This window comes from Hipposideros armiger, unplaced genomic scaffold (genome assembly GCF_001890085.2).
Source record: "Hipposideros armiger isolate ML-2016 unplaced genomic scaffold, ASM189008v1 scaffold_1004, whole genome shotgun sequence".
Lineage (NCBI taxonomy): Eukaryota > Metazoa > Chordata > Mammalia > Chiroptera > Hipposideridae > Hipposideros > Hipposideros armiger.
In genome coordinates, this window is record NW_017732354.1 from 123,878 (window position 1) to 150,518 (window position 26,641).

The 26,641-nt window shown below is 46.4% G+C and overlaps 1 protein-coding gene across 1 annotated transcript; it reads left to right on the forward strand.

Annotated features, from left to right (window-relative positions):
* The first annotated feature begins 5,557 nt into the window (after nucleotides 1-5,557).
* Nucleotides 5,558-11,213, forward strand: LOC109375929 (histone-lysine N-methyltransferase 2D-like). The gene is made up of 3 exons (XM_019631529.1): nucleotides 5,558-5,633; nucleotides 8,138-8,228; nucleotides 8,494-11,213. The coding sequence occupies exon 3, from the start codon at nucleotides 9,666-9,668 to the stop codon at nucleotides 10,929-10,931; it is 1,266 nt and encodes a 421-aa protein (XP_019487074.1). The 5' UTR covers nucleotides 5,558-5,633; nucleotides 8,138-8,228; nucleotides 8,494-9,665; the 3' UTR covers nucleotides 10,932-11,213.
* The last annotated feature ends 15,428 nt before the right edge of the window (nucleotides 11,214-26,641 follow it).

The window sequence follows — 26,641 nt, forward strand, 5'->3', positions numbered from 1 at the left end:
ACTCTTTGGAACGAAAATTCTCTTATACAAGTTTTGTTTAGGAGCCTTAAACTTAACACCGGCCAGAGCTTTTTGGGTAAAATCCAATTAGTTTTTTTTTAAACTGAAACAAATTATTTTTAGGATAATGGTTATCAATAATTCCACAGAAATCGCCAATGGCAACCTGCCAAGATTCATTATGAATACTGAGATGAGAAATTTGTTGTCTTTTAAAGGGAAACACTGTTTGACTAGGTTCTTGTCCATTGAGATGTAAAACTAGGGTACGAGCTTTTGATATTAATTCAGAGACTAGTTCCACGTAAGTTGGAAGAGATTTAACAAAATTATTAGGCAGAAAAAGCCACTCAATCAAATTATTTTGTTGTATGATTACTGCTGTAGGTGAATGTGGTGTGGAAAAAATTAAAATCTGCAAAGGTTGAGAAGGATCTACACGTTGTGTCTGAGCTTCCTGTATTTTTTGTTCAACTAGCTCTAGTTCCTTAATTGCTTGGGGAGTCAGTTTACGAGGGCTATCAAGTTGTGACAGTCCTTGCAAAAGAGTAAACAAATTACTAAGAGTATAGGTAGGAATGCCCAAAGTGGGTCATAGCCAATTGATGTCTCCCAGTAATTTTTGTAAGTCATTTAAGGTAGAAATCTGCTCTCTTCTAATTTGAACTTTTTGAGGTCTAGTAGTCTGTCTATTGACCACCGCTCCTAGATAATCTACTGGCATGGTTGTTTGAATTTTGTATGGAGCAATACAAAATCCAGCTGAATCAAGCTGATTTTTAAGCAATTCAAAGCATGCTGCTAACTGTTCCATAGAGGATGCAGCACAGACGATATCATCCATATAGTGAATGATATAACAATTAGAAAACTTGGTTCTTACTGGAGTAAGAGCTTGAGCTACATAAAGCTGACAGTTGGTCAGACTGTTAAGCATTCCTTATGGAAATACCGTCCACTGATATCTTTGAATTGGTTCTTTATTATTGAGGGAATAGAAAATGAAAATCGTGGACAATCTTGAGGGTGTAAAGGGATTGTATAAAAGCAATCCTGTAAATCAACAACTATAAGAGGCCAATCTTTTGGAATTATAGAGGGTTGGGGAAGTCCTGGCTGCAGGGCACCCATAGGTTCAATGACTGCATTAACAGCTTGGAGGTCAGTTAGCATTAGCCATTTTCCTGATTTCTTTTTGATAACAAATACTGGAGAATTCCAAGGACTAGTAGAAGGTTCTATATGATCTTGTTCTGAGTCTGTACTAATTTTGTTAAAGCGTCTAATTTTTCTTGAGGGAGGGGCCACTGTTCAATCCATATAGGGGTGTTATTCTTCCATTTGAGAGGCACAGGAGCTCGTAGCTCTTCAACAGTGGCCCCTATAAAAAAGGGTTATTATGGTTGTTCTGATAGCCTAGCCCTTCTCTTCCCTGCTGAGGTAAGGGTTGGATAGGCTGAGTAATTCCCTGATTGAATTTTCCTAACCCTTTCCCAGGTTGAAATCCCATTTGACTCATTATGTTTTGACTCTGAGGACTATATAGTTTAGGAGGAATCCAAATTTCTGCTTCCCACTGGGTTAGTAAATCTCTACCCCATAAATTGATGGGAATGTCAGCAACATAAGGTTGTAAAAATCCTTGTTGACCCTCCGGTCCTGTGCAAGGAAGAATGCAGACACTCTGGCGTAAGCCTGAGGCTCTTCCTACTCCAACAATATTAAAGTTAGGCTCCTGTACTTTCCAATTTTTTGGCCATTCTTGAGAACTGATGATAGAAACATCGGCTTCAGTGTCTAAAAGACCTTTAAATTCCTTTCCTTGAATTTCAATTTGACACACAGGATGAATTTTTGAGATTTTTTCTGCTAGAAAAATACCTCCTTGTCCTGTACTTCCAAAACTTCCAGTTCCCCTTTTTTGTGTCCCCTTTTTTCCTGGGAGGACATACGGGAGCAGAAGTAATTGTGCAAGCAGCTCTCCTTTCTTAGCAGACCAAGGAACTGTTGAATGCATTATAATTTTAATTTCTCCTTCATAATCTGAATCAATAATACCTGTATGGACTGTTACTCCTTTGGTGGTTAAGCTAGAGTGACCAAGGAGAAAGCCAAAGGTATCGGGTGGAGTTGGCCCAAAAACCTCTGTGGGTACACGGAGAGGTGATTCTCCTGGAAGCAGTAAAATGTCTTTAGCCATGCAGACATCTACCATGGCACTCCCTTCTGTGGCTGGACTTAATTATTGTACTGAAAGTTTGGAGGAGGCACTGCTTGGTAATTCTGAGAAACGACCGGTGTCACGTATGCCCCGGTTGTTTTGGGGGCCTGGGGCTGGCCCCTTTTCCTGTTTCCCTGAAGGAGAGTTCCATCCTTATGAAAAACTGATCTATAGTCAGATGCCCAGTGATTTCCTTTTTGGCACCTAGGACATAATCCAGGTAACTTAGATCCCATAGGAGCAGAATCATTAGGCGTACGGGAGGCATTTTTATTTTCCTCCAGCACTCTTTTGTGTAACCAGTTTTTCCACAATTATAGCAAGTGCCAGGAAACTTATTTTTTCCCATAGTCAATCCTGTAATAGCTTGTGCCAGCACGGTGGCTTTAAACTGTTCAGTCCCTACCTCTTGACATAAACGAAGGTAGCCCATGGCATCTGTTTTTCCTTTTTGAGCTCCTATTGCTTTTTTGCAATCCTCATTAGCATTATCATAAGCCATAATTTGTAAAAGTATATCAACCACTTGAGCATTGACAACCTGCTTATTTATAGCATCCTGCAAGTGGGCAATGAATTCTGAATAAGGTTCCTGAGGTCCTTGTAATATTTCTTGAAACGAAGATGGAGCTTTACCTTCCATCTCTATTTTTTCCCATGCCATCAAACAAATTCTTTTAAGTTGATCCAGCGCTTGATGATTCATGGTTAACTGAGCTGGAGTGTGTCCACTCACCATCACCTAACAACTGATCCTTAGCTATGTCAATATTGTGAGCTTGATTATGTCTGCCCTGAATCTCTGCACCATCAATCCACCAAGTTTTAAACTGCAGGAATTGAGATGATGAAAGGCATGTTTTAGCCATAGCATTCCAATCTACCGGTATTAGCCTGTTTCCATCAGCAATACCTCTAATGAGGCCAATAGTGTAAGGTGATGTCAGACCAAATTGAATTACTGCCTGTTTTAGTTCTTTAAGCAATTTAAAGGAAAACAGCTCATGTATGAGTACATGAACCTCATCTGGATTTTCATCATTGGGTGCAACATGCTCCCAAATTATTACTGGGAAATTTAAGGTGTCCAAATCTCCCTCTAGTCTAGCCTGACGTATACCTCGTTCTGCTGCTGACAATGATATATGAGGGCCTCCGGCAGGCGGAGGAGGTGCTTGGGCAGTGGAGAGGAACTGCCCTGGGCGTTTTTTTTAAGTGACTCCCGTTCTTTTGCCTGAACTGATTGTGGCGGTGGAGGTGGAAGCTGAGAAAAAGTGGGAGGTAAATTATAACTTTTTAAATTGTTCCCCAAGGATGGATATAACGATTTTGAATAATTGTGGGTGCTTCTGAAGGGTCTTCCTCTCTGTCCTCTAAAAGTTCCTCTCTATCCTCATCTTCTTCAGACATTTCCTTTTGATTTTTACAGTCCTGATCATTATCTTCCCTTCATCTTCCATGTCAGTGTGTAAAGGTTCCAAAACTGACTGGATCAGCCACCAAGTTGAAGGGACCCCGGTCCGGACCCTAGACCAGACAAATTCACGTTAAAAAATTATACTTCAGCTACTCCAGCTAGACTCTAAAAACTAACAGCTCTTTTTGCTTCTGTATACCTGCTTTGCTTCTGCTGGGGAATAAAAGGTTAAAGAAAAAACATTCCTCAGTTCCCCCTTTTTCCCCTCGTTTCTATCTTAACATACCAAAAGGCCTCACAGCAGCAGTAAACTGGCCCCTTGCTTCTATCTTAACACACCAAAAGGCCTCACAGCAATAAACTCTCCCCTCGCTTTTATTTTAACATATCAAAAGGACAGTTGACTCCCATGGTCTCTATCTTTATACTTCAAAGAAGTTTTCAGCTTTAGGGGACAGGTTGTGTGGTCAGCTCAACCCAGTCACGATATACTGTTAAGACATCTGAACATAACACATAACGGCACTGTTGTGATAGCGGGATGCGGTTTTAACTGGAATAACTGCACATTCCTTTTGGCTTCTGTAACTTACTTTGCATATAGCCCTGCCTTATAAAAAACCAGACCCCGAGTCTGGGGTACCGTTTTTCCTTTAGCTGGGGAGACGGTCGCTGAGCTCAGCTTAATAAAATCTTCGGAACCCTAATTTGATAACCAGCCTCTTTATTAATTGTCTGGACTTAACAAAGTCTCCCAAATTGTAGCTGGGAGCATGACTCCCTGACATTGTACCTCACTAAGATCTCTGCCTACAGCATCCCATTGTTCCAAATCTACTGTTTCTAAGTCTGGAAACCAAGTACAGTGGGTTTCAATGACCTTTAAAAGTTCCTCCAATTTATTTTCTGAGATTTTTATCCCCCTTTTCTTAAGGAGTTGCTTGAGGAGACAAATATATGGTCTGTAACGACTCTCAGCATTTCCCATGTTAGTGGAGAGAAAGAAAGGAAAAGTTTTCACTCAAAAATAATTCAGGGGGCCAGCCGAGTGGCGCGTTCGTTAAGAACTGGCTTGGGATGCCAGAGAGCCCCGGTTNTTAAGAACTGGCTTGGGATGCCAGAGAGCCCCGGTTCGGATCCCACATATGAGGGCCAGTGACACTGCCCTCTGCAGCTAAGATGGTGAACAGCAGCTCCACCTGGGACTGGGCTGCCGTGGGTCGCTGGCGACGGCGTAGTCTGCAGTCCCCTGCTGCAGTGGGTTGCCATAAGCTACCGTGTGTAGCCAGCAGCCAGCGTGAGCGGCCAGCAGCCGCGGTGAGCGGCCGTCCAGAAGCCGGCGACTGATCTGCCTTGCCCGGAAGAGTGCAATGATGGTGCCAACTTGGGTCAGTGAAGCAACATCCTCCACAACTAGACTGAAGAACAAAACCACAGCAACTTGTCTGTTCCCCTTCCCCCAATTCTCCAACGCTGTTCCCCTCCCCCAATTCCCCAATAAAATCTTTAAAAAATAATAATAATAATAATTCAGATGCTCGTCTGGCCACGTCCCTCGTGGGACTAAGTTTGTCTTGGCTGAAGGCGCACTGGTATAAGCCCCCCGTACTGGTGGACAAGCATCCGAAAACAAATGCCCAGTCACCATTATGCCTTAGGACAAATTACGGAACCGCAGATTGGAGCCCACTCGAGTTTCGTGGCCAAAGGCCGGGAAACTGTAATCAGTCACTCACATATTCAAACGCTTTCACACAATGGTTAGGTTAATTCCCGTTTACCCTGGTTAAATTCCTTAGGACCTTCCCTACCTCCATACCAGGTAGATTGCTGCAGCGCGTCCCGGGCCTGGCACCTTGAAACCCTTGATGCAGACTCGAAGTCTTCCTTCCCTCGTCGTGCCCCACATTAGGGTGCCAGATGTCATATCCTGCGTGGCAAGGGCAGTGAGAAATGAAAGGGGTGATGCAGAGTTAAAGAGCACAAGAGACAGAGGTAAGACTAAAGTGGGACCAGGGGGCATCAGCCTCGTGGAATGAGCCCCGAGTCGGGTCTTCGTATGGCTTTTATTGAGAAAATTTCAAAGGAAGTGAAACTGAATTACTCAAAGATCCGTGTGCTACGTGCCTTAAGGCTGTTTTCCATTAACCAGCTCCTATTGTATTCCAACATGTACTATGCCTTCATACAGCCTGCACAAGCCCCAGGACAGCATCACTGTACCCCGTCTTAGTCAATTAAGGGAGATGACCGATGTCATTCCACTGGGTCTCAGTTTTCCGAGACACTCCCTCATGACCTTGTTAGGTCAGGGGTTAGTGCGGAGGGGTGGGGGCAGTTGTAGATGTAACTGTAAGGCAACAAGGTGGCTGTAGCAGGGTTAAGTGGGGGAGACTATTTCAGAAGGGGAGGTCAGAAAGTGACAGTCTGGGTGGGGGGCCAACGATCCACGTGGAGCCAACATTCTGCACCTCCCCAAACATGATTCTAGGAGAGGTTCTGACCAGGGAAGGTCAAGTGGTATGGAAGTGACAGGGTGGGAGAGGGGCAGTCATCTATTGATATCACTTCCAGGCCCCCGGGGACTTGGAAGCTCCCAGGGGACAGGCAGGAGTGAGCAGCCCTGTTGGAGACAGCGGGAGTGTGGAGGGGCTCCTGGGGAGTCTCAGTCAAGGTGCCGAGAAGATGCAAAGCACTGGGCAAAGGGCACGGGTTCAGGAAAAGGTGACAGGCCCAGGCCCCCGAACACCATCTGCTCCAGCTGTCAGTCTTGGCCACCACAGTTCATGTCCCTTGTGCGTGTCATGTGTCTTCACCCCATCTTGCATCTCAGGTCCCCCAGGTCCCATCTCATCAGGGCATCAGGCTTGCATCCAGTATCTTGTGGTGTCCATGCCACAGAGGCCCCTCTAGGTCACATATGTTGGAACCAACTGAGAACTAATTAGGCTCCTACGTGCTCAGCATTTGTCGGGGGGAAGAGAGCACATGACTGTAGTCCTGTCAGAGAGAAGAATGGAGACACAGAGCAGTCGCCATCCTGGGCAGTTCTGCAGCCCCCTGGACAATGTTGCCGGGGACTGCTCTCCAGGGGAAGGGGTGTCCCCTGATGTTTGTAACTTGGGGTGGCTCCCAGTCCATTGTTTCCTTCACTCTGTCCCCTGAGATCGCCTTCCTTTTCCACGTGTTCATCACTCTCTTTGGCCACTTCTGAAGGAGACATTGGGACACAGCCATGTCCTCAGCTGGTTGCCTGCCTGCAGAAAGTCTGTGGCCCCACAGGCCTTTCTCCACTTTGCACCATCTCAGTGCTTCTGCCAACACAACTCTTTGAACCACTTTGTGGGTTTCCTATGGAGTGGATTCTAGCTTAATCCACATTCCAAAAGCTGCATCCAGTTTCCCCCAGAGAACAAGTGTCTTTCTGTCTATCTGATCATTAGGATTTTGAGGGTTTCAATCTGCTGAGGAACAGTGCCTCAAGCATCCTAGCAGCCCATCTGCAGCTCGAGAATCTCCTTGGCACTGCTTAATCCTTGCAGAGGTCCTGACAATGGACATCACTCCCAGAGTCTGCATCTGGTTTGTGCCCTGAGGCTGGCTGACTGCGGCACTTGCTTTGTCCCCAGTCTGTACTTCAATGGCCCTGACCTGGATCTGACTGATTGTGGGAACTGGCTGAACTCTCCCACAGGGATTGCTTTGGAAATGAGAACCCCTGAGATCCTGGGGTTCCCTTCCCTTGTGGGGCTTTTTCCTCTGGGCATCCCCACCCACACACAAGTGCGTGTGTACAAACACACATACACACTGAATGTACAGCAGGGGTTGAGAAGGGGTGTACACACTCCACTCGGGAGGTGACAAGTGGGGGAGAAGAGAGAGATTGGAGGCAGCTCTGCCATAGGGAAGGGGCATCCTGGCAGCCCTCAGCCCTGTTCCCGTGTGTGTGGGGGGGTGGGGGAGGGGCTTCATGTGTGTGTGTGTGGGAGCACGCGCTGGCAGATGCAGGATGAGGGGGCTCAGAAGCCTGAGGGCTGGTCCTGTGCACACCCCAGGTCAAGGCTGGCTGGGTGGGACGTGGAGGGCAGAGCAGCTCTGCCCCAGGTTCATCCCAAGCCTCAGGGGAATGTCATGTCACCGGGGTGGGGGTCTGTGCACACACAACCCTGTGCCTGATGTGGGAGCTCAAGGTCAGGTGGGCAAAAGTAGGGTTCAGTGGCCGGGCTGGGCTCTGACATCTTCATGCTGTTTGCCGGACACTGTCCCTGCAGAGCTCCACACAGGAGATCAGTGACAAGAGAGTCGATGGGGACAGCGGGTACCATGTCCCCAAGTGAGGGGCAAGTGCACCACGCCACCAACAAGGGCCAGCCCGGCCTCTTGGTAAGAGTGGCCTCGGTGGTTTTGGAACCAGGGCCCATGGAAGGCCAGGCTTGGCCACCAGCCCAGACCCCACCCAGGCCACTCCCCAGGGACTCCCCAGGGTCTGCTTGCAGGTCATCTCTTCAGGCCCACACCTGGGGAACCGAGTTCAACTTCCACTGACTCTACCTGAGGACCTGGATCCCAGGGAGGCAAAGCCTGACGGTGAGCAGGGCCTGTGGGAGCTGCCCGCAAGTGCTCAGGGAGGGCTCTGTGCCAGACACACTGGGAGGAGCCCCAGAGGCCGGTGCTGGGCCAGGAGCCAAGATGGCTCCAGGACCCAGTGTGCCATCTGGGGGCTTGAATCCAGAGAAGGTGTCCTGGGGTGGGTCCCCGGGCTGTGGCTCCTCTGGACGGCTCTGGAATGGGTCCTGGGTTTGCAGTGCACCTGGAAAGGCAGGCATGTGGGTGACCTTTTCTCCTCTTTCAGCTGCACTAGCAGCTCAGGAATCGCAGCCCATCCCAGGTGCAGCTCCAGTTTCCCGCGATGCAGGGTCAGGAGCAAGAGCAGCGACAAAGGCACCTCCAGGCACTGAGGAGAGTCTGCCCCTAGGAGGTGTCCCAGACCTGCCAACACTGTCACCACCAGATGCAGCTGTGGCTCTGGGGTGGAGGCAGGCATCTGGAGAAGATCCCCGAAGGGACCTGGAGCTGTCACTGCACCCAGCACCCCCAAAGAAAGCACTGTCACGTGGGCCAGCTCTGGTGCCTTTAGGGATCTTGGAACTGTCAATGTGGCCTTTACTCCTGGAGGTAGAACCTTCACCGTCACCAGCTCTGATGCCATCAGGGGAACTGGAGAAATCGTTGTTCCCAGAACCCCTAAAGGATGACATGTCACCTGCCCAACTCTGGTTTCCACTGAAGTCCAGGAGAAAATATTGTTGCCAGCATTCCTGGTGTTAGAATCATCACCTGCAACAGATCTGGCGCCCTCAGGGGAAGTGGAACTGTCATCACACTCAGAACCTCTAAAGTGTGAGCCTTCACCTGCACCTGTTCTGGTCCCAGCAGGGGACTTAGAGCTGTCATTGTGTCCCACACAAGTAAACAATGACCTTTCACAAGCACCAGCTCTGGTGCCCCAGAGCAACTGGAGCTGTCAATTCATCCTGCACCACTAAATGATGACCTCTCACTTGCATCAGGTGTGGTTTCTGCTGAAGTCCTGGAGCAAGTATTGTTGCCAGCATTCCTGGAGGAAAACTCATCACCTGCAACAGCTCTGGTGTCCTCAGGGGAGGTGGAACTGCCATCACTCCCAGCATTCCTAAAGGATGACCCATCACCTGCACTAATTTTGTCCCCATATGGGACCTGGAGCCGTCAATGCACGGAGCACCCCGGAATGATGACCTGTCACCTGCACCAGGTCTGGTGTCTCCAGAGCCACTGGAGCTGTCAGTGCCTCCTGCACCACTCAATAATGGCATGTCACCTGTTGCAGCTCTGGTGCCCTCAGGGGAAGTGGAGCTGTCATAACTCCCAGAACCCAAAAAGGATGAGGATTCACCTGTTCCCATTCTGGCCCTAGCTGGGGACCTGTGGTTGTCATTGTGCTCCACACCTTTAAAAGATGACTTGTCTCCTGCGCCATCCCTGATGTCTGCCGTGGCCATGGAGCTGTCATTGTCCCTGGCACCACTCCAGGATGACATGTCACCTACACCAGCTCTGATATCTGCTGGGGCCCTGGAGCAAACATTGTTACCAGCATTTCTGGAAGAAGAATCATCACCTATGTCACCTTTGGTGCCCCCAAGGGAAGTGGAGCTCTCATTGCACCCAGAACCTCTAAAGTGTGAGCCTTCACCTGCACCTGTTCTGGCCCCAGCATGGGACTTAGAGCTGTCATTGTGCCCCACACAAGTAAACGATGACCTTTCACAAGCACCAGCTCAAGTGCCTCTAGAACAACCGGAGCAGTCAATTCATCCTGCACCAATAAATGATGACCTCTCACCTGCAAGAGCAGAGGCTGAAACCCTGGAGCAAATATTGTTGCCAGCATTCCTGGTGGAAAAATCATCACCTGCAACAGCTCTGGTGCCCTTAAGGAAAGAGGGGCTGTCATCACTCCTAGCATATATAAAGGATGACCCGTCACCTACACCAATTTTGTCCCCACTATGGGACGTGGAGCTGTCAATGCCTCCTGCACCAATCAATAATGACATGTCACCTGTTGCAGCTCCTGTGCCCTCCGGGGAAGTGGAGCTGTCATCACTCCCAGAACCCAAAAAGGGTGAGGATTCGCCTGCTCCTATTCTGGCCCTAGCTGGGGACCTGCAGCTGTCATTGTGCCCCACACCTCTAAAAGATGACCTGTCACCTGCACCAGCTCTGGTGCTTCCAGAGCAACTGAAGCTGTCACAGCTTCCAGCACCACTAAATAATGACATGTCACCTGCACAAGCTCTGGTGCCCATTGGGTTCATGGAGCAAACATTGTTGCCAGCTTTCCTGGTGGAAGAATCTCCACCTGCAACAGCTCTGGTGCCCTCAGAAGTGGAGCTGTCATTTCACACAAAACCCCGAAAAGATGAGCCTTCAACTGCACCAGTCCCAGTTTCAGCAGGTGACTTGGAGCTGCCATTGTGCCCTGCAGCTCCAAAAGATGACTGGCCAGCTGCACCAGCTCTGGTGCCTGCCGCGAACCTAGAGTTCTCAACGTGCCTTCTGCCCCTGCAGGGGTGGCCCATTCTGGATTGCCCCTCAGGACTCTTTCCTGTTCCACAATTTCAACCTTGTCCTCCACCCAAAAGTTCCTTTGTTTCCCTTTTATTCTTTCCATTTGTCGTTTCCTTGATTTTAATTTTGCTGTCGTATTTATGTGATATCTTACATTTGGGGTTGAATTTATTGTGATTAAATGCAACAGACATCCTTGTAAATTGCGCATTCCTGAGCACAGGCTGGGCACGCGTCATCACTCTCTGGCTGTGAAACATTTCATCTCCCCAAATGAAATCCATTGCACACATGCCTCACTCTCCATTCCTTCTTTTCCAGCCCCTGGCTGACCCAATCTTTTTTCTGTCCTCTGTTCTGGGATCTTGTCTCTAAACCCAAGCATAGAATAAGCTCTCTTTTGTGTCTGATGGGACTCATTAATTATTGTCTCTTTTAATTGGAACTCATTTGCTTTTTTTAAAAGATATTATTGGGGTTTGGGGGTAGGGAACAGTGCTGGGGAATTGGGGAAGGCAACCATCCAAGTTGTTCTTCAGTCTTCGTTGTGGAGGGCACCAATTGCCATCTGGCTGCCCATCGGCAGCTCATAGACTCTAATCTCAAGGTGCTGTATTCAATCTTAGTTGCAGGTGCACATAGCCACCATCCCATGCGGGAGTCGAACCCAGCAGCCTTGCTGTTAAGAGCGCACCGTCTATCCACTGAGCCATCTGGGTGGCAGCTCAGCTCAAGGTGCCGAGTTCAGTCTTAGTTGTGGTGGGCATAGCCCACCATCGAACAGGCAATCTTGTTGTTACACCAGCTGAGCCATCTTGCCACCTGTTGGCAGCTCAGTGACAGCTCAGCTCGGGCGCAGTGTCACTGGCCCATTGGCAATCAAACCAGCGGCCCTGTTGCTCAGAGCTTGCACTCTTAAGTCAACTCTTAACCAACTAAGCCACTCGGCCGGCCCCCGGAACGCATTTGCTTTTAATTGAAACCCCAAAGAGATGAAATATTAGATGTATAACATGAAGCCCTGTTAGTCAATATGCACCTAATGTCAGGATAGACACCACTGTTCCCGTGTGACACCAGCCTCAGAAGACCGACAGGAAGGGCAGGCTCTTTCTGCAGCCAGAATAGAAGCACGGAAAATGCAAGAAGCTGGAAAAACTAATCACAAACCCCAAAGCATTTTTTTTCACATTCCAGAACTGGAGAAAGGTCTACCATCCTTTTGGGACAAAAAAACCTCTGAAATATCAATGTTTTCAAAACAACCAAGAGCAACCACGTGCAGTTCCAACAAGAGGCAACCCTTTTGGCAAGTGCATGTCAGACATGCCTGTCCTCTCGATGGGGACAGGCAGGTGTAAACTGTGTGGCCACCATCAGACTAGCAGGGTCCTGGTCTGGGGGCGACCACCCTGGGGGCACGGTGAGCAAGCAGAGGTCCCAGCAGATCCCTGGGCAGAAGCGGGAAAGGCCCCTCCTCTGGCAGCACAGGGCACAGGACCCGTCCCAGGCCCACAGGTGCTCCCCTCCCCCCGGCAGTGCTCACCCTAGGAGGTGAGCCACAGACAGTCTTGCAGAGGGTGTCAAAGATGTATTTAATAGTCATCCCCCACAGCACTGGCTGAAACAGCACGAAACTGGAATGAACATGCATGTCCACGGAGAGGGGCTAATATCCACGCTGAGACATGCGTGGACCCACCGTGTGTAGCCGGGATCCCATGTCTGAGACCACATGGGCCATTTCCAATTTCAGTCACCAAACTGAAGGGGACACCTGCATCTGCAACTCTTTCTTGAGGACAGGTCCCTGGAAGTGCAGATTCTGGGTCATGATGGAAACACGACTTGAAGGTGTTGGCCACAGTTTCCTACATCCCAGGTCTCCTGGTCCATTTTGAGCTTTGTCGGGGAGAGCAGGGGGCTGAGACCCTGGGGCTGAGCCTTTGAGGTCAGAAGGCGGTCGTGCTGGGAGTGGGGCTGACGAAGGTACCTGGGAGCAACCCCCCAGCTGGAAGTCCGTGCCCCCAGCCCACACCTGCCCTGCCCCTGCCCCTGCCCCTGCTTGTGCTCCGCACCCTCATCACTCACCTGCTCAGCCTGGCCCTGCCATCCTAGACAGGAGGGACCGGCCTGGACACTCCTGCCTTCTCCCTCTCCCTCGGAATGCAGGACCCGTCCCCTAAGTCAGGAAAGCACATCTAGGGCAGCTCAGTGCGTCTCGGGGACCACCCTGAATGGGCTGCATCCAGGTGAAGGCCGCAGTTTCCAGAGCAGGAGACACTTGAGCCTGAGTGAGCAGAAGCCTTTGTGAAGCACAGAAGGGCTCAGAGAAGCTGCTGGGGGATCAGAGCACGAGACTGGGAGCTTTGCAGAGGAGGAAGGGTGCCTAAGCACATCTAAGGCTCCAGCGGAGCTGACCCCTGCCCCATGCCAGCTGCCAGCCCACACAGCTGGCACATTCAACTGCTGTGAGGGAGGGGGCTCTGTCTGTGGGTTCCATTCCATGGAGACGGCCCTCATCTCCCTCCAAGTCAGGCAGGGTGTTCACTTGGTCCGAGGCTGTCAGGTGAGGCCACGGCCAGCAAGATGTTTCTTCCCTGCACAGAAATGGGGAGCCCCTGTCCCCCCGACCCTTTAGCAGAGAACATCAGTCCTCCATGGGACAACTTGCTAGGCTGTCTTCCTGGGGGAGGAAGAGAGAAGCCCTTGATTGTAGGGGGAGCAAGAGATGGGGCGGAGGGAAGCATTTGGGAATGGCTGCCTTGGGCTGAGTGTGGCACCTTTTCTTCAGGGGCAGTTGACATAGAATATTACATCAGTTTTCAGGTGTCCAGCATGGTGGTTAGGCATTCATCTAACCCACGAGGTGATCCCTGACTAAGTCTGGAGTCTGCCTGATATCATATATAGATATTACAATGTTATTGACTATATCCCCCTTGCCGTGTTTCACATCCCCTTAACTATTTTGTTACTACTAATTTGACCTTCCTAATCCCTTTCCCTGTTTTCCCCAGACCCCCCAACCTCCCTCTTCTCTGGCAACCGTCAATTTGGTCTCTGTATCTATGAAAGTGTTTGTGTTTTATTCCTTTGCGTTTTTGTTTTTTGGATTCCACATACAAGAGAGATCATGTTGTAGCAGTGGGCCCTAGACAAAGGCCTTCCCAGACCATGTGGTCACTAAGGATTTCACGTGGGCTTCAGACAAAGACATTCCTGGACTATATGGTCAGCAAGACTTCTGCATTTAATATTTCCAAATTCCTACCTCACCCAGGAGCCAGTCAGGAACTGGCACAATGGCCACATGTCCTAATAATAAATCTTAGCTGCCAACCTGGAAACTTCAGGGTATATAGCCCCGAGTCCCACCCGGGTCGGGGCTCAGCCTCTGGATGTGAATCCGCTCAGCCAGTGCCGGCATTAATAAAAGTGACTTCCCACACCTTGGTGTCCTGTCTCTTTGTCTGGGTTCCCCCCAACAATGTGGTATTTGTCTCTCTCAGTCTGACTTATTTCACTTAGCATAATACCTGCTAGGTCCATCCATGTTGTCACCAATGGTAAGATTTCATTCTTTTCATGTCTTTGTAATATTCTATTGTATTTATGTACCACTTCTGTATCTGCTCTTCTATTGATAGACACTGAAGTTGCCTCCATATCTTGGCTATTGCAGGCAGTGCTGCAATCAACACAGGTGTGCGTCCTTGATCTAGGAGAGGAACGTGGGGGTCTGTGCATCTATCTGGAAATGCCACAGTGACAGTCCCCACAGCGCCGAACACATCGCCTCCTGCCCCAAAGATTCAAAGGGCTGATGCAGTGGGGGAGGTTGCTGTAGTCCTTGGGCACTGGGAAACAGTGGGTGTTGGGAAGTTTCCCCCTAAATGGCAGGACCAGCTCTCCTCCAGCAAATTTCAGAAAAACAGAGCCTTGAATTCATGGGAGCTGAGGAATTCAGCTTCCAAGGCACCCGCCACCCCATCTCCCAGTTGTGCACATATCCCCGAGGAGCTGAGGGGGCAAGGAGGGTGGAAGAGGGTCTTCCTGCCTCTGTGGACCCCCAGGTCTCGGGGTGTCAGTCACATTAATTCTGCGGAAAGACAGAAGGAAGGCTGTGTTGAGAAGTAATTGTGTGCCCCAGGCAAATCGTTGAACCGTATGTACTTCATTTTCCCATTTGCAAACTGTGGAAAATTCATACCTCACAGAGTTATGAGAAGTAAAGGCGATAACAGAAATTAAGGGCCTAATTCAGTACATGCTACATAACATATGCTCAATAAATATTATCCTCCTTTCCTTCCATCTTATTCCTGTCTCCAGGTGTGGCCAAGTTGGAAAGAACATGGATTTCCAGAAAAAGCATTTACTGGTATCTCTGGGGGTTCTGAAGTTTAGAGGCAGAGGGGAACAGATAATCAGTTGGAAAAGACTAATATGTGATTATGAGAACTGTTTCCTTGCTTGGAAATCATAGACCAAAATTCAAGGATGCAAAACAAAATAATCCAGGTGCTTTTGTTGTCGGAAAGTGAGCCCTTCTCGGCGCAGTCCAGGTTCTTGGCAACTCGAGCAAAGAACTGAATGAGATGCCGGAGTAAAGTACTGAAAAAGTAGTTTATTTGAAGAGATAGTACATTTCAAAGAGTAGAAGTAGGCCCGAGCAGTAGAGAGTAGCTCAAGGGCCCATTATTAGAAGAGAAATTACATTCCAACGAATTTGGAGCAGGCCATGCGCAAAGGCGAGGCTCAAAAGGCTCGAAAAGGAAGAAGCGGTCAAAAGAGCAGGGCATCCAAAATCAAAAGAAAAAAAGGGAGGTCTTCCCAGGACTTGGGGTTTTTATCCCTTCTCTAGAATGGGCTGTTCCCCTATGGGTGTGGGGCCACTTGATTGGCACCTGTGATTGACAAGAGGTACTGTGCAGGTGCGAGTGACTGGTCTGATCTAGTTGGGTATTTTGCACCCATTTGTTTCAGGGGTAGACAGTTACAGTGAAAAGAAGTTTTGGGTTGAGGGGAGGTCACCGGGCGGTCACATCCTGTGGGACATGCAGGAATGCAGGGACCCAATGCCTGCCTCTAACTGCCTACCTAGTTTTCCCCTTGAGAGACGTGATCCCCATAAAATCTCTATGGGAAGTTGAGGGACAGGAAGCCTCTTCTTCTGTATCTGCTTCCTGGTGGGCAGGGTCTTAGAGCTGTCCCTGCCTATTGGGGGATTCACAGAACTCTCACACTAGCTGATCTCAGATGAGAGGAATGGGTCTTGAGCTCCGCCTGGAAGACCACGTTGGCTTCTTTGGTTGCGACTGGCAATCTTGTTGGGGTATCCTCTGTATCCCCAAGGTCCCTGAATGAGGAAAAATAGATTTTAATTAATAAATCTGTTAGCTCTCATGAAGCCTAAGGCCATTCAGCCTGTTACTCTCTCTTGTGGTGTCAGCTGTCTGGGCCCAGAATGGGTTTGGCATTTAGCTTACTGGCCTGGGGGATCTTAGGAAGTCACAGGCTTTCAAGTAGTTATGTGAAGCAGGGGCAGGAGACTTGCTTATTGTTTAGGATTCAGAAAGTGATTTACAAAGCAATCAAGAAGCAGGGGGATAGGAGAATTCTAGGATTCAGGCTAGGAGCAATCTTTAGCCTAGGATTCACAGACTGATGAGAAGAGTAATCAAAGCCAGGGGCTATGAAACTAAGAAAGTAGGGAGAATACTTAACATTTTTACACTTAACATTTTTATAGGAAATAAAACTTAAAAGTATTTGGGGTATGGGGGAGCATTCTCTTGACCGGTAACACTTTCAATGATAAATTGCTTTGGAAAACAGGTAAAGCCTTATTTGAGGGTAGCAGTCTAGAAAATGTCCACAGAAAAACATGGTTAATGCCTCTTGAACCAGGAGGCTGGAAAAGCAAAATAAGCCAGGGAGACAGGTATAGTCTTCCAGAAATGACTCTCATGGGATAAAGAGTATTTCTGTTTTCTAGACCCAGAACAACATTAGATAGGCTGAGGGATTTTTCAATGATTTCTATGCCACAATTTTTCTTTCACCTGTAAATGATGAATGTGACTATCTGTCACTTTTATTGCTGAAATCTGGTGGTACAAGATGCGACTCCATGACGGAGATAATGTATACATATATATATACAAAGGTACAAGGACACTGAGTACATGATGTTTTCAAATTTCTCTTGTGCACACGCACCAACATGAGCTTGTACACATGTGTCCTACAGAGTGTGCGTGCCCACCACTTCTCAATGAGGAGAGCAAGCCCGCCTCCCCAGTGCTCTCTCTCCTCCCTCTCTGCCATCCTCAGATTGTCTCTCTCTCACAGGCCAGTTCTCCTCATTGTCACAAGCCGGTGCAGAACTTTCAGGACCACAGTCAGACCCAACAGCATGGAGGAGGAGGAGAGGGACAGTTTAACACATGTGCCTCCTAAAAAGAGTGAGAAGCTGTTCTCACAGGTACCCAGGAAGCTTCTGACACCTCCCTGGGCAGAAACGCAATGCAAGTCCACATCCAATTTAATAACTGACATGGGGAATTGGATCACAATGAGGGCTGTCGTTTGCTTAGATTTTAATTCTGGGGCATGGATAGTGTGAATTTCTCACATTCCATGGGTTAGGGCTGGAGACTGGAGCACAATAAATGTTCTGCATCATGAAAAAAGGTAGGGATTGCTCTTAAGCAAACAAGAGGATGTGTTTCTAGTAAAATTTCTCAAAACTTCATTTGCTATGCTTCCCAATGTGTAGGGAACAACACCCACTGCATTTCCCCACAGCCAATCTTGGATAATCTTAACTAGCCTATAATGCTATCTCTGTCCCAGGCATAGGATGGACTTCAGCTGAAATGCCCTAAATTAACTTTTCCATTACTCTGCTTTTTCTTTGGCTATAAAGGAAATAGCATGTGGCTTGCCCTTTATTTCCTCTAGAACAGCAGTTCTCAACCTGTGGGTCGCGACCCCTTTGGGGGTCGAACGACCCTTTCACAGGGGTTGCCTAAGACCATCGGAAAACAAAAGGATATTTACATTACGATTCATAACAGTAGCAAAATTACAGTTATAGAGTAGCAACGAAAATAATTTTATGGTTGGGGGTCACCACAACATGAGGAACTGTATTAAGGGGTCGCGGCATTAGGAAGGTTGAGAACTGCTGCTCTAGAAGAACACACACAGTAGCCTGTTGCATGCCCTTTCATGTATGCCATGAAGCTTTCTGCTGGCCACGTCACCATGACTCTCAAGATACCCTAAACCTAACCATAACTATACACAGTTTCTCTTTAGATAGAAAAATATGCTATGGGGTCATAGCAGCAATCTTTCATCTTACATGTAGTTCCTGAGCTCCTATTGTGTTTTTCTGCTTGGGATTAGAGGCATAATGATGAATAAAAACAGACACAATTCATGACTTTGTGCGGCTTGAGCCTAGCAGGGAAGCCAGATATTCACCAATTGTAGCAAGCAAATGAAACATTGTAACCATGATAAGTACCAAGAAAGAGAAGCAAGGGAAGTCAGAAAGGGTGTCATAAGGACGTGAAGCTTAAGCTTGTATTATGGGAAGATAGCAGCCAACTTGGTAAGTATTAGAGGGGTAGGAGCGTGATCCAGACAGAAGGAATAGCATGTGAGAGGGTTCTGTGATGAGAGAGAGAGAGAGAGAGAGAGAGAGAGAGAGAGAGAGAGAGAGAGGCACACTGTGGAAAAGGCCAAAGTGGTGGTGGAGATGGTGAGGGAGAAGGCTAGCATCTCAGGTGGAACCCAGATCACGCAGGCCTGGGTGACTCACGTTTTGAGTTTTAGTCATGTCCTCAGGGTAGAACAGAATTTCTAAAGTGTCTTAACTAGGGGATGGCGGTTCAGATTTGCATTTGAAAGGGTTATTTTGCCCAGTGGAGATGATATTAGATGCAGCAAGGCCACATTTAAGGCTAATGCAATATACCACATAAGAGATGGCGCTATCTTAGACTATGGTGGAACTGAGGGAAGCGAAGAATTCAAGAGACTCAGGAGGTAAAAAATGACCAGAATTTCAAGATGGGTTGGGTAAGATATAAGCTAGCACAGCCTTTTGAATGGCAGTTCCAGTCAATGAAAAGGAAACATAGATACAAGACTGGGTTGGGAGGTCGAGGAAGAAGTTTTAAATTGCTGAGCTGAAGGAATCTGTGAGACAGCCATGGGGACATGTCAACAAAGCAACTGGATCTATAGATCAAGACTCAGAGGAATAAAATGGAAACGTATAGTTGTGGGTCACCTTCACGAAGGTGGTAATTTAAACTTTGGGCATAGGAGAGATACACCAGGGCAAAAACTAAACTCAATTCCTGGAAGTTGTAAATTCCAGGGTGGATAGGATACATCTGCAAATGAGACTGAGAAGTAGCCAGAGGAGCGAGGAAACAAGGTTAGGATTAAGTCATAGAAGCAAGGAAAGAGAGAACAGTTTAAGGAGAAGCCAATGAACTGCTGCCCTGAATGATGCTAAGAGCTCAAGAAGGAGACCCGGACAGTGTGCACTCAATTTAGATGCCCAGGTATAACTTCAGTGTAAGGTGTTAAGAATAGGAAGAGGCTAAATGGAAATGGGTTAGGCATTAGTGGGAGGTGAGGGAATAGATGCTGGGAGTCCAAATAAGTTTTGAAGGAGTTGGAGGTGGGGGGTAGGGACATAGTAGGGTAGCTGGGGCAGTGTGTGAGAGCCAAGTACAGTTATTTTTAATGGGAGAATCTTTAACATATTTAAAAGCTATAGTGAGGATTCTGCTAGAAGTAGACTGAAGTTACAAAATAGAGAGCAGGTATTAATACCGTAAAGAACTGGAGAAAGAACAGGAAGATGAAATCCAGTGTACAAGTGGAGGGATTGGCTGTTGAGGAAAGGCATATCTAAGCTGGGAAGGGTAAGAGTATACACCTGATGCACTGGGAGGAGCACATCAGGTGAGGGGCCAGAATCCAGCGGCCCTGGAAGCCAGGCCACCTGGGGATTATTCAGTTGAATGAGAGCACATGTTCTAACACTTGTAAACTAATGCAGAGAAAAGACATAACAGACATGCTTATCTCATGCCATCTCATCATTTTCAGGTCTTGTCCCAAACTCACTAGACAGGGGTCCGCCTCAGAGTTACAAAACTGACAGAAAAGGATTTCACAATTTGAATTCTTCAAAAACCAACACTACCGAAAATGTGATCATAAAATGTTTAGCCAAATGCTATGTTGTAGCCAATTTGAGAAATCCAAATTCCATTTATAGGATAACTATTTCTAGCCAGCAGTGACCTGCTCTGATGATTGGTCTTGGCTATGCACACTCACACATGCATTCCAAATCTGGTAACAAACACGCAGAGCTAGAACTGAAGCATGCAAATAGATTCCTAGTATTTATTGTTTCTTACTGCCTGGCCTGTGATAACTGGAGTCATGTTCTTTTTCCTTTTCACAGAAAAAATTCTGGTGGGTCTGTGTGAAAAAGGGCTAACCAAATTGCCAATATGTGGCTTTGACTTTGAAACTTACTTTATAATTGGACATTTGTGAGCAAAATCCCTGCAGTATCCACCTTATTCGTTAGAGCCACTCCCCCTGAATTGAAGCCTTGATACAAACAATGCCAATCACAAATCTTATTCTACTTGTGGGTTCTTAGTCACTGCAGTGACCCTGGCTTCATAGAGTGTGATTCCATATTTGAGGGAAGATTATAACCAAACCTCACCCAGGACTTTGTAATCTTGAAAAAAATGTAAAAACTGAAAAACAGCAATGTGTCAAACTTTTAAAAATGGTAAATTGATGCCATCTTGTGTTTATGGAAAGTAAAAATAAAAACTTTATCCATATATATCTACATATCTATCTATCTATCTATATATATAGATACATATATATCATCTATCTATCATCTCTCTCTCTCTCTCTCTCTCTCTCTCTCTCTCTCTCTCTCTCTATATATATATATATATATATATATATATATATATATTTCATTGCCAAACTCAGGCCCATTTTGCACAACTGTTTTATGAAAACCTGGGCCAGCTGAGTGGCTTAGTTGGTTAAGAGCTAGCTTAAGAGCATGAGCTCTGAGCAACAGGGCCGCCAGTTCGACTCCCACATGGGCCAGTGGGCTCGCCTAAGCTGAGCTGACACTGAGCTGCCAGCAGTTGGCAGGATGGCTCAGCTGGTGAGAGCACGTGCTCCTAAGAACAAGACTGCCTGTTTGATGGTGAGCTATGCCCGCTGGCAACTAAGACTGAACTCGGAACCTTAAGCTGAGCTGCCGCCTGAATGGCTCAGTGGATAGAGTGTGTGCTCTTAACAATAAGGCTGCCATGTTCAACTCCTGTATGGGATGGTGGCTATGCCCACCGCAACTAAGATTGTAACACAGCACCTTGAGCTTAGAGGACACGTGCTGCCAAAAGGCAGCCAGATGGTGACTGGCACCCTCCACAACTAAGATTGAAGAACAACAACTTTGCTGGTCCCCTCCCCAATTCCCCAATTAAAAAAACAAAACAAAACATTTAAGGCTCGTAATTTCTCCTGTAGAATATTGTTGTTGTTCTTTTTTAATTAAAGTTTATTGGGGTAAAAATGGTTAGTAAAGTTACATAGGTTTCACGTGTAAAATTTGGTAATACATCATCAATATATCACATTGTGTGTTCACCCAGAGTCAGTTTTCCTTCCATCACCATATATTTGACCCCGTTCACCCATATTTGCCACCCCACTCCACCTTAAACTCTGGTAACCACTAATCTATTGTCTATGTCTATAAGCTTTTGTTTCTTTGTCTGTCTTGTTCTTTGCAGCTTTCAGTTTTTTTGTGTTGTTGGAAAAGTCATGATGCATTTTTTTGGAAGGACACTTTGCTTGTTTCCATGTCTTGGCCACTGTAAATAAAGCTGCAAAGAACATCAGAGCACATATATATTTACAGATCAATGTTTTCAGATTTTTTTGGTAGATACCCAGGAGAGGAATTGCTGGGTCATATGGGAATTTTGTTCTTAATTTTTTGAGGAACCTCCACACTGCCTTCCATAGCGACTACACCAATCTGCATTGCCACCAAAAGTATATGAGGATTCCTTTTTCTCCATGGCCTCTCCAACACTTGGTATTTGTTTTGTGATGATAGCCATTCTAACTGGCATGAGGGGATACCTCATTGTGGTATTGATTTGCATTTCTCTGATGATTAGTGATGTTGTGCATTTTTCCATCCGAGGTATAACAATTAACTTCACATACTTGCCACCATGCACTTGCATAGGCAGCACTGTACAAACAGCTCAGTAGGGTTTCATAACTGTCACGTCCTGCGTGGCAAGGGCAAATGGGACTCGAGAGGGGCGACGCAAATTGAATAAGAAAAAGAGACAAAAGTAAGATAACAGCGAGACCAAGGGACTCAGCCAGAGAAGACTGAGCTCCGAATCGGGTCAGCGCATGGTTTTTATTGAGAATTTTCAAAGAAGTAAAACTGCTGTAAATTAGTAACCGTGTGTAATTGTGTGCCTTAAGGCTGTTTTCCATTAACCCATCCCATTGTATTCCAACAAATGCTATGCCTTCATACATCCGCCACATAGTCCCAGTACACCTTGTTACTGTGTCCTCCCAGGGGAGATAACTGATATCATTCCATCAGGTCCCAGTCATACCGAGACACCCCCCACCCCCACCCAGAGAGCTTTACCGATATCATTCCACCGGGCCTCGGTCATGCCGAGACACTCTCTCAAGACTAATAGGGTCAGGGGCTAATGCAGAGGGGGTGGTCTTGGAATCGGCTGTAAGGCAACACATAACCTTGGTATATCAGTGTCTCACAGCTGTGCTCATATCCACATGCGGGGGTGTATTGCTTAGTGGTGATCATTATTGTTGTTGCTTGCTTTTGTGTGCCATTGTGAGAATGTCTGAGCTTGAATTAGAGCAAGGAACTAACATTAACCTTCTTGTTAAACTTTGAAAGAGCAGAAGTGAAATCAAGGACATGTTAGTCCACATTTATGGGGATAATACCACGAAGAAAATGGCAGTGTACAAATGGATTAAATGTTTTTCTGATGAGATAGAATATGTCACTGATCAAAAGAGTTCAGAGTGGCCAGTAAGGAGCAGAATTGACAAAAACATTACAAAAATTTGTCGAATTGCACATCAAAATCTTGGGCACACTGTGAGAAGCATAACAGACCAAGTAAACATGAATAGAGAAACAGTTAGGAAAATCGGAACTGAAAATTTGGGCATAAGAAAAGTGTGTGCAAAAAATGGTCCTGAAGGAGCTCACAGATAAACAAAAGCAAAGGAGAGTTGAAGTTTGCCTAGACTTTTTGGAGAAGCAAGACAATGTTTTGGGCCATGTTATCAATGGTGATGAAACATGAGTGTACCAATATGACCCTGAAACAAAGCATCCAAGCGCACAACGGAAGTCAGCCAATTCTCCATGACCAAAATGTTCCATCAGTCCAAATCAAGAGTCAAAATGATGTTGGTAAACTTTTTTGATATCAGAGGGATTATTCATTATGAATTTGTTCCAATTGGACAAGCAGTTACCAAGTTTATTATTTGAAAGTGCTGAAAAGGCTGCATGAAAAAGTTAGTTGCAAACGACCTGAACTTTTCGCCAATTCATGGCTCTTGCATCTCAACAATGCACCAACTCACATGGCACTGTCTGTGAGGAATTTTCAGCCAGAAAACAAATAACTGTATTGGAACACCTTCCCTTCTTGCCTAACCTGGACCCCAATGACTTCTTTCTTTACCAAAGATAAAGGAATTGTTGAAAGGAAGACATTTTTATAACATTCAGGACATCAAGTGTAATACAACAACAGGTCTGATGGCCATTCCAGAAAAAGAGTTCCAAAATTGCTTCGAAGGGTGGTATAGGCAATGGCATCAGTGCATTGCTTCCCATGGGGAGCACTTCAAAAATGACCATAGTGATATTCAGCAATGTGGTGTAGCACTTTTTCTAGGATGAGTTCACAAACATAATTGTCAGACCTTGTATGTCTATTGGCCAACTGTATGTCCACTATGGAGAAATGTCTATTCAGGTCCTCTGCCCATTGTTTAATTGCATTGATTTTTATTGTTGTTCTTGAGTTGTATGAGTTCCTCATATATTTTGGATATTAGCCCCCTATCAGAAAGCCACTTGCAAAAGAATGAAACTAGACTGCTATCTGTCACCATGTACCAAAATTAACTCACAATGGATCAAACACCTAGACGTAAGACATGAAACAATAAACTGCATAGAAGAAAACATAGGTACTAAACTTATAAACCTTGAGTTCAAAGACAATTTTATGAATTTGACCTCTAAGACAAGGGAAGTAAAAGCTAAAATAAATGAAGAGAACTGTATCAAACTAAAAGCCTTCTTTACAGCAAAAGAAACCATCTGAAAAATAAAGAGGCAACCAACTGAATGAGAGAAGATATTAGAATATTGTTAATGTGTGGACACTTCCTTGATAATCATGCTCCTTGTTTCAGCCAGGAAATTCCAACTTCTTCAAAACAGTGTTTTGGTGGTTATAATCTGATTTTTGAATCACAGGCAGATCTCAGTTTCAAAGGCTAAGGCAATGGATTTCTGGAATAAAGTGCTAAATTATTTTTTATGCATTCACATACTAATCAGCAAATGTCTTTGAGAGATGGTTCAGAGCCCCAGAAACAACATGTGACTTAATTTTTAAGAGACATTACAAGTGAAGGTTCACTTCCAGAAACAACAGTTCTGTAGGAGGAGGTGTCAGATGCCTTTTTTCCATAAATTTCTGGATTGATCAGAGAAATAAGATCAGCATGAGCCAAGATGTCATCCCAAATGCCCCACATTTTGTAGCCTAGACTGAAGGAAAATGCCAAGAGCTGACTCATATGCATCCTTACTATGAATACAAAATGGTGCCATGGAAAGCAGAAGCAGGCCTTCCTCTGGGTTCTGGACTCAGTCTGGTACATCCAAGGGCAGGTCAGCTCATGAAGGTTAGAGGAATCTCCGCCTAAGTGATGGTATTGGGGTGATATGCATTCATACCAGCAGATAGGACCTGTTAGCCTAAACTGATACAGTGATTTAAATAATGTATATTTAAACTTGATATGATACATCCATCTTTAATAGGAAACACTTTCTTACTTGACAGGAATAAAAAATATACATACACATTGGCACCACTTCCCTGACGAAATCATTGACAGGAAGGATGGCCATCAAAATAGGAGAGGACTTAGAGGCTGACTGTGGAGTTGGCCACAGCAAGGATAGAAAGACAAAGATGCAGAATGAGAGAGGGAATGAGAGAGAGAGCGAGCAAGAAGCTGTTACAGGAGCACAGGGCAAAACTGTGCAATGATTGCATGTGGCTGAGCAGAAGGAAAAGCAGTAACCATAGACGCCAACATTTCTTGGACACTCGCCATACACCAACTAGAACGTCATGCTCTGATTGTGCATCATTTCATGGAGTCCTCTTTGAAAAAAATTAAAATTAGGGGGACTTCCCCACACTACCGGCATGGCGTGGCTTAGATGGGATTTTTATTTATTATAGAATTTTTCTCTAGCTTTAGAAATCTACACATCACTTTTCATATGTATGGCATTATCTTCAACAGTACCTGGCAGCGTGCCGTTCATTGGATAATCCAATATGCCAGACACCTTTTTAAAGGAGAGGCAGTAATATTAGTAAAACTAGACACTGTGTTAGAAAATGGCCATGTAAGTATGGATTCTTGAATCTCTTTGGAAATCTCTTGAAATCAAGATTAGATGAATTTAAAAAGGAGATACAGCTGAGTAATGGGGTTTTGTCTGGGGTTGGGAAGGAGAGACAGGTGTCCTCTAGAGACCTCTGGAGGAAGGTAGGCCGCGCCCCTCAGCTGGAAGGGTGACACAAAACTTCAGCTGTCACTGCTTCTAGCCTGTGCTGGGGGGTTCTGCCATGGGGCGGTCACAACCAGCAGTTGGCCTCAGAAGTCAGAGGCAACTCAGTCCTCGCGCAGGCACCAGAATTGAGGGTTTCTCAGAAAAGATAACTGTCCAGCCCCTGGCAAGTGGACTAAGGCAAGCAAGGATTACGGCCTCCTGCTCCTGCTTGAGGAGAGCATTCCCTGTGACAGAAGTTTGGGGGTTCAGGTGAGTTTACAGGAAGATTTGTGTGTGTGCTGGATCAGAATCTTCATATGGATCAGATAGTTCATTTCTGCCTGGTTCTCTATTCCTGAAATATCACTGTCTGATTTTAGGACTTTCTAGGTTGCTTTGGTTTCATTCTTCACCGCATATTTTTGAATGCTGACCTGCTGCAGACCCTGCTTTGTATGAATATAAATGAAAGAAATCAGACCACCCTACAAAAAATGAAAAGAAAAGAAAAGAAAAAAGAAAAAGAGAGAAAAATGAATGAGGAGCGTGCCTTTCATGCTGAAGCTAGAAACAGGTCCAATCTTCTACCACAGACCTTGCACCAAATTAACTTAGAATACCAGGAATGGAAAACTAACTCACTTTGCAGAGGAGCGTATGCACAGCAGGAGCAAATGGGGGGAATTCTGTACTTAGTATGAGCAGTTCAGGGGACAGAAAGGGCACACTGGGTTCCCAGCCTCTTTCCCAGCCTCTTGGATGTAAAGAGTTCAAGGCCTACACTGGAAGAACTGCCAAGTTGATCCTCCACTTGGGCCCAAACATAACACACTAAAGGGCCAAAGTTTCATCACCATTTGCACACACCTGGCAATGGCAGTAGGAAAGATTCAGCTAAGAGAGA

What these genes read in the sequence shown, in the direction of transcription:
- LOC109375929 (XM_019631529.1), top strand. Translation starts at nt 9,666, where the DNA reads ATGTCTGCCGTGGCCATGGAGCTGTCATTGTCCCTGGCACCACTCCAG.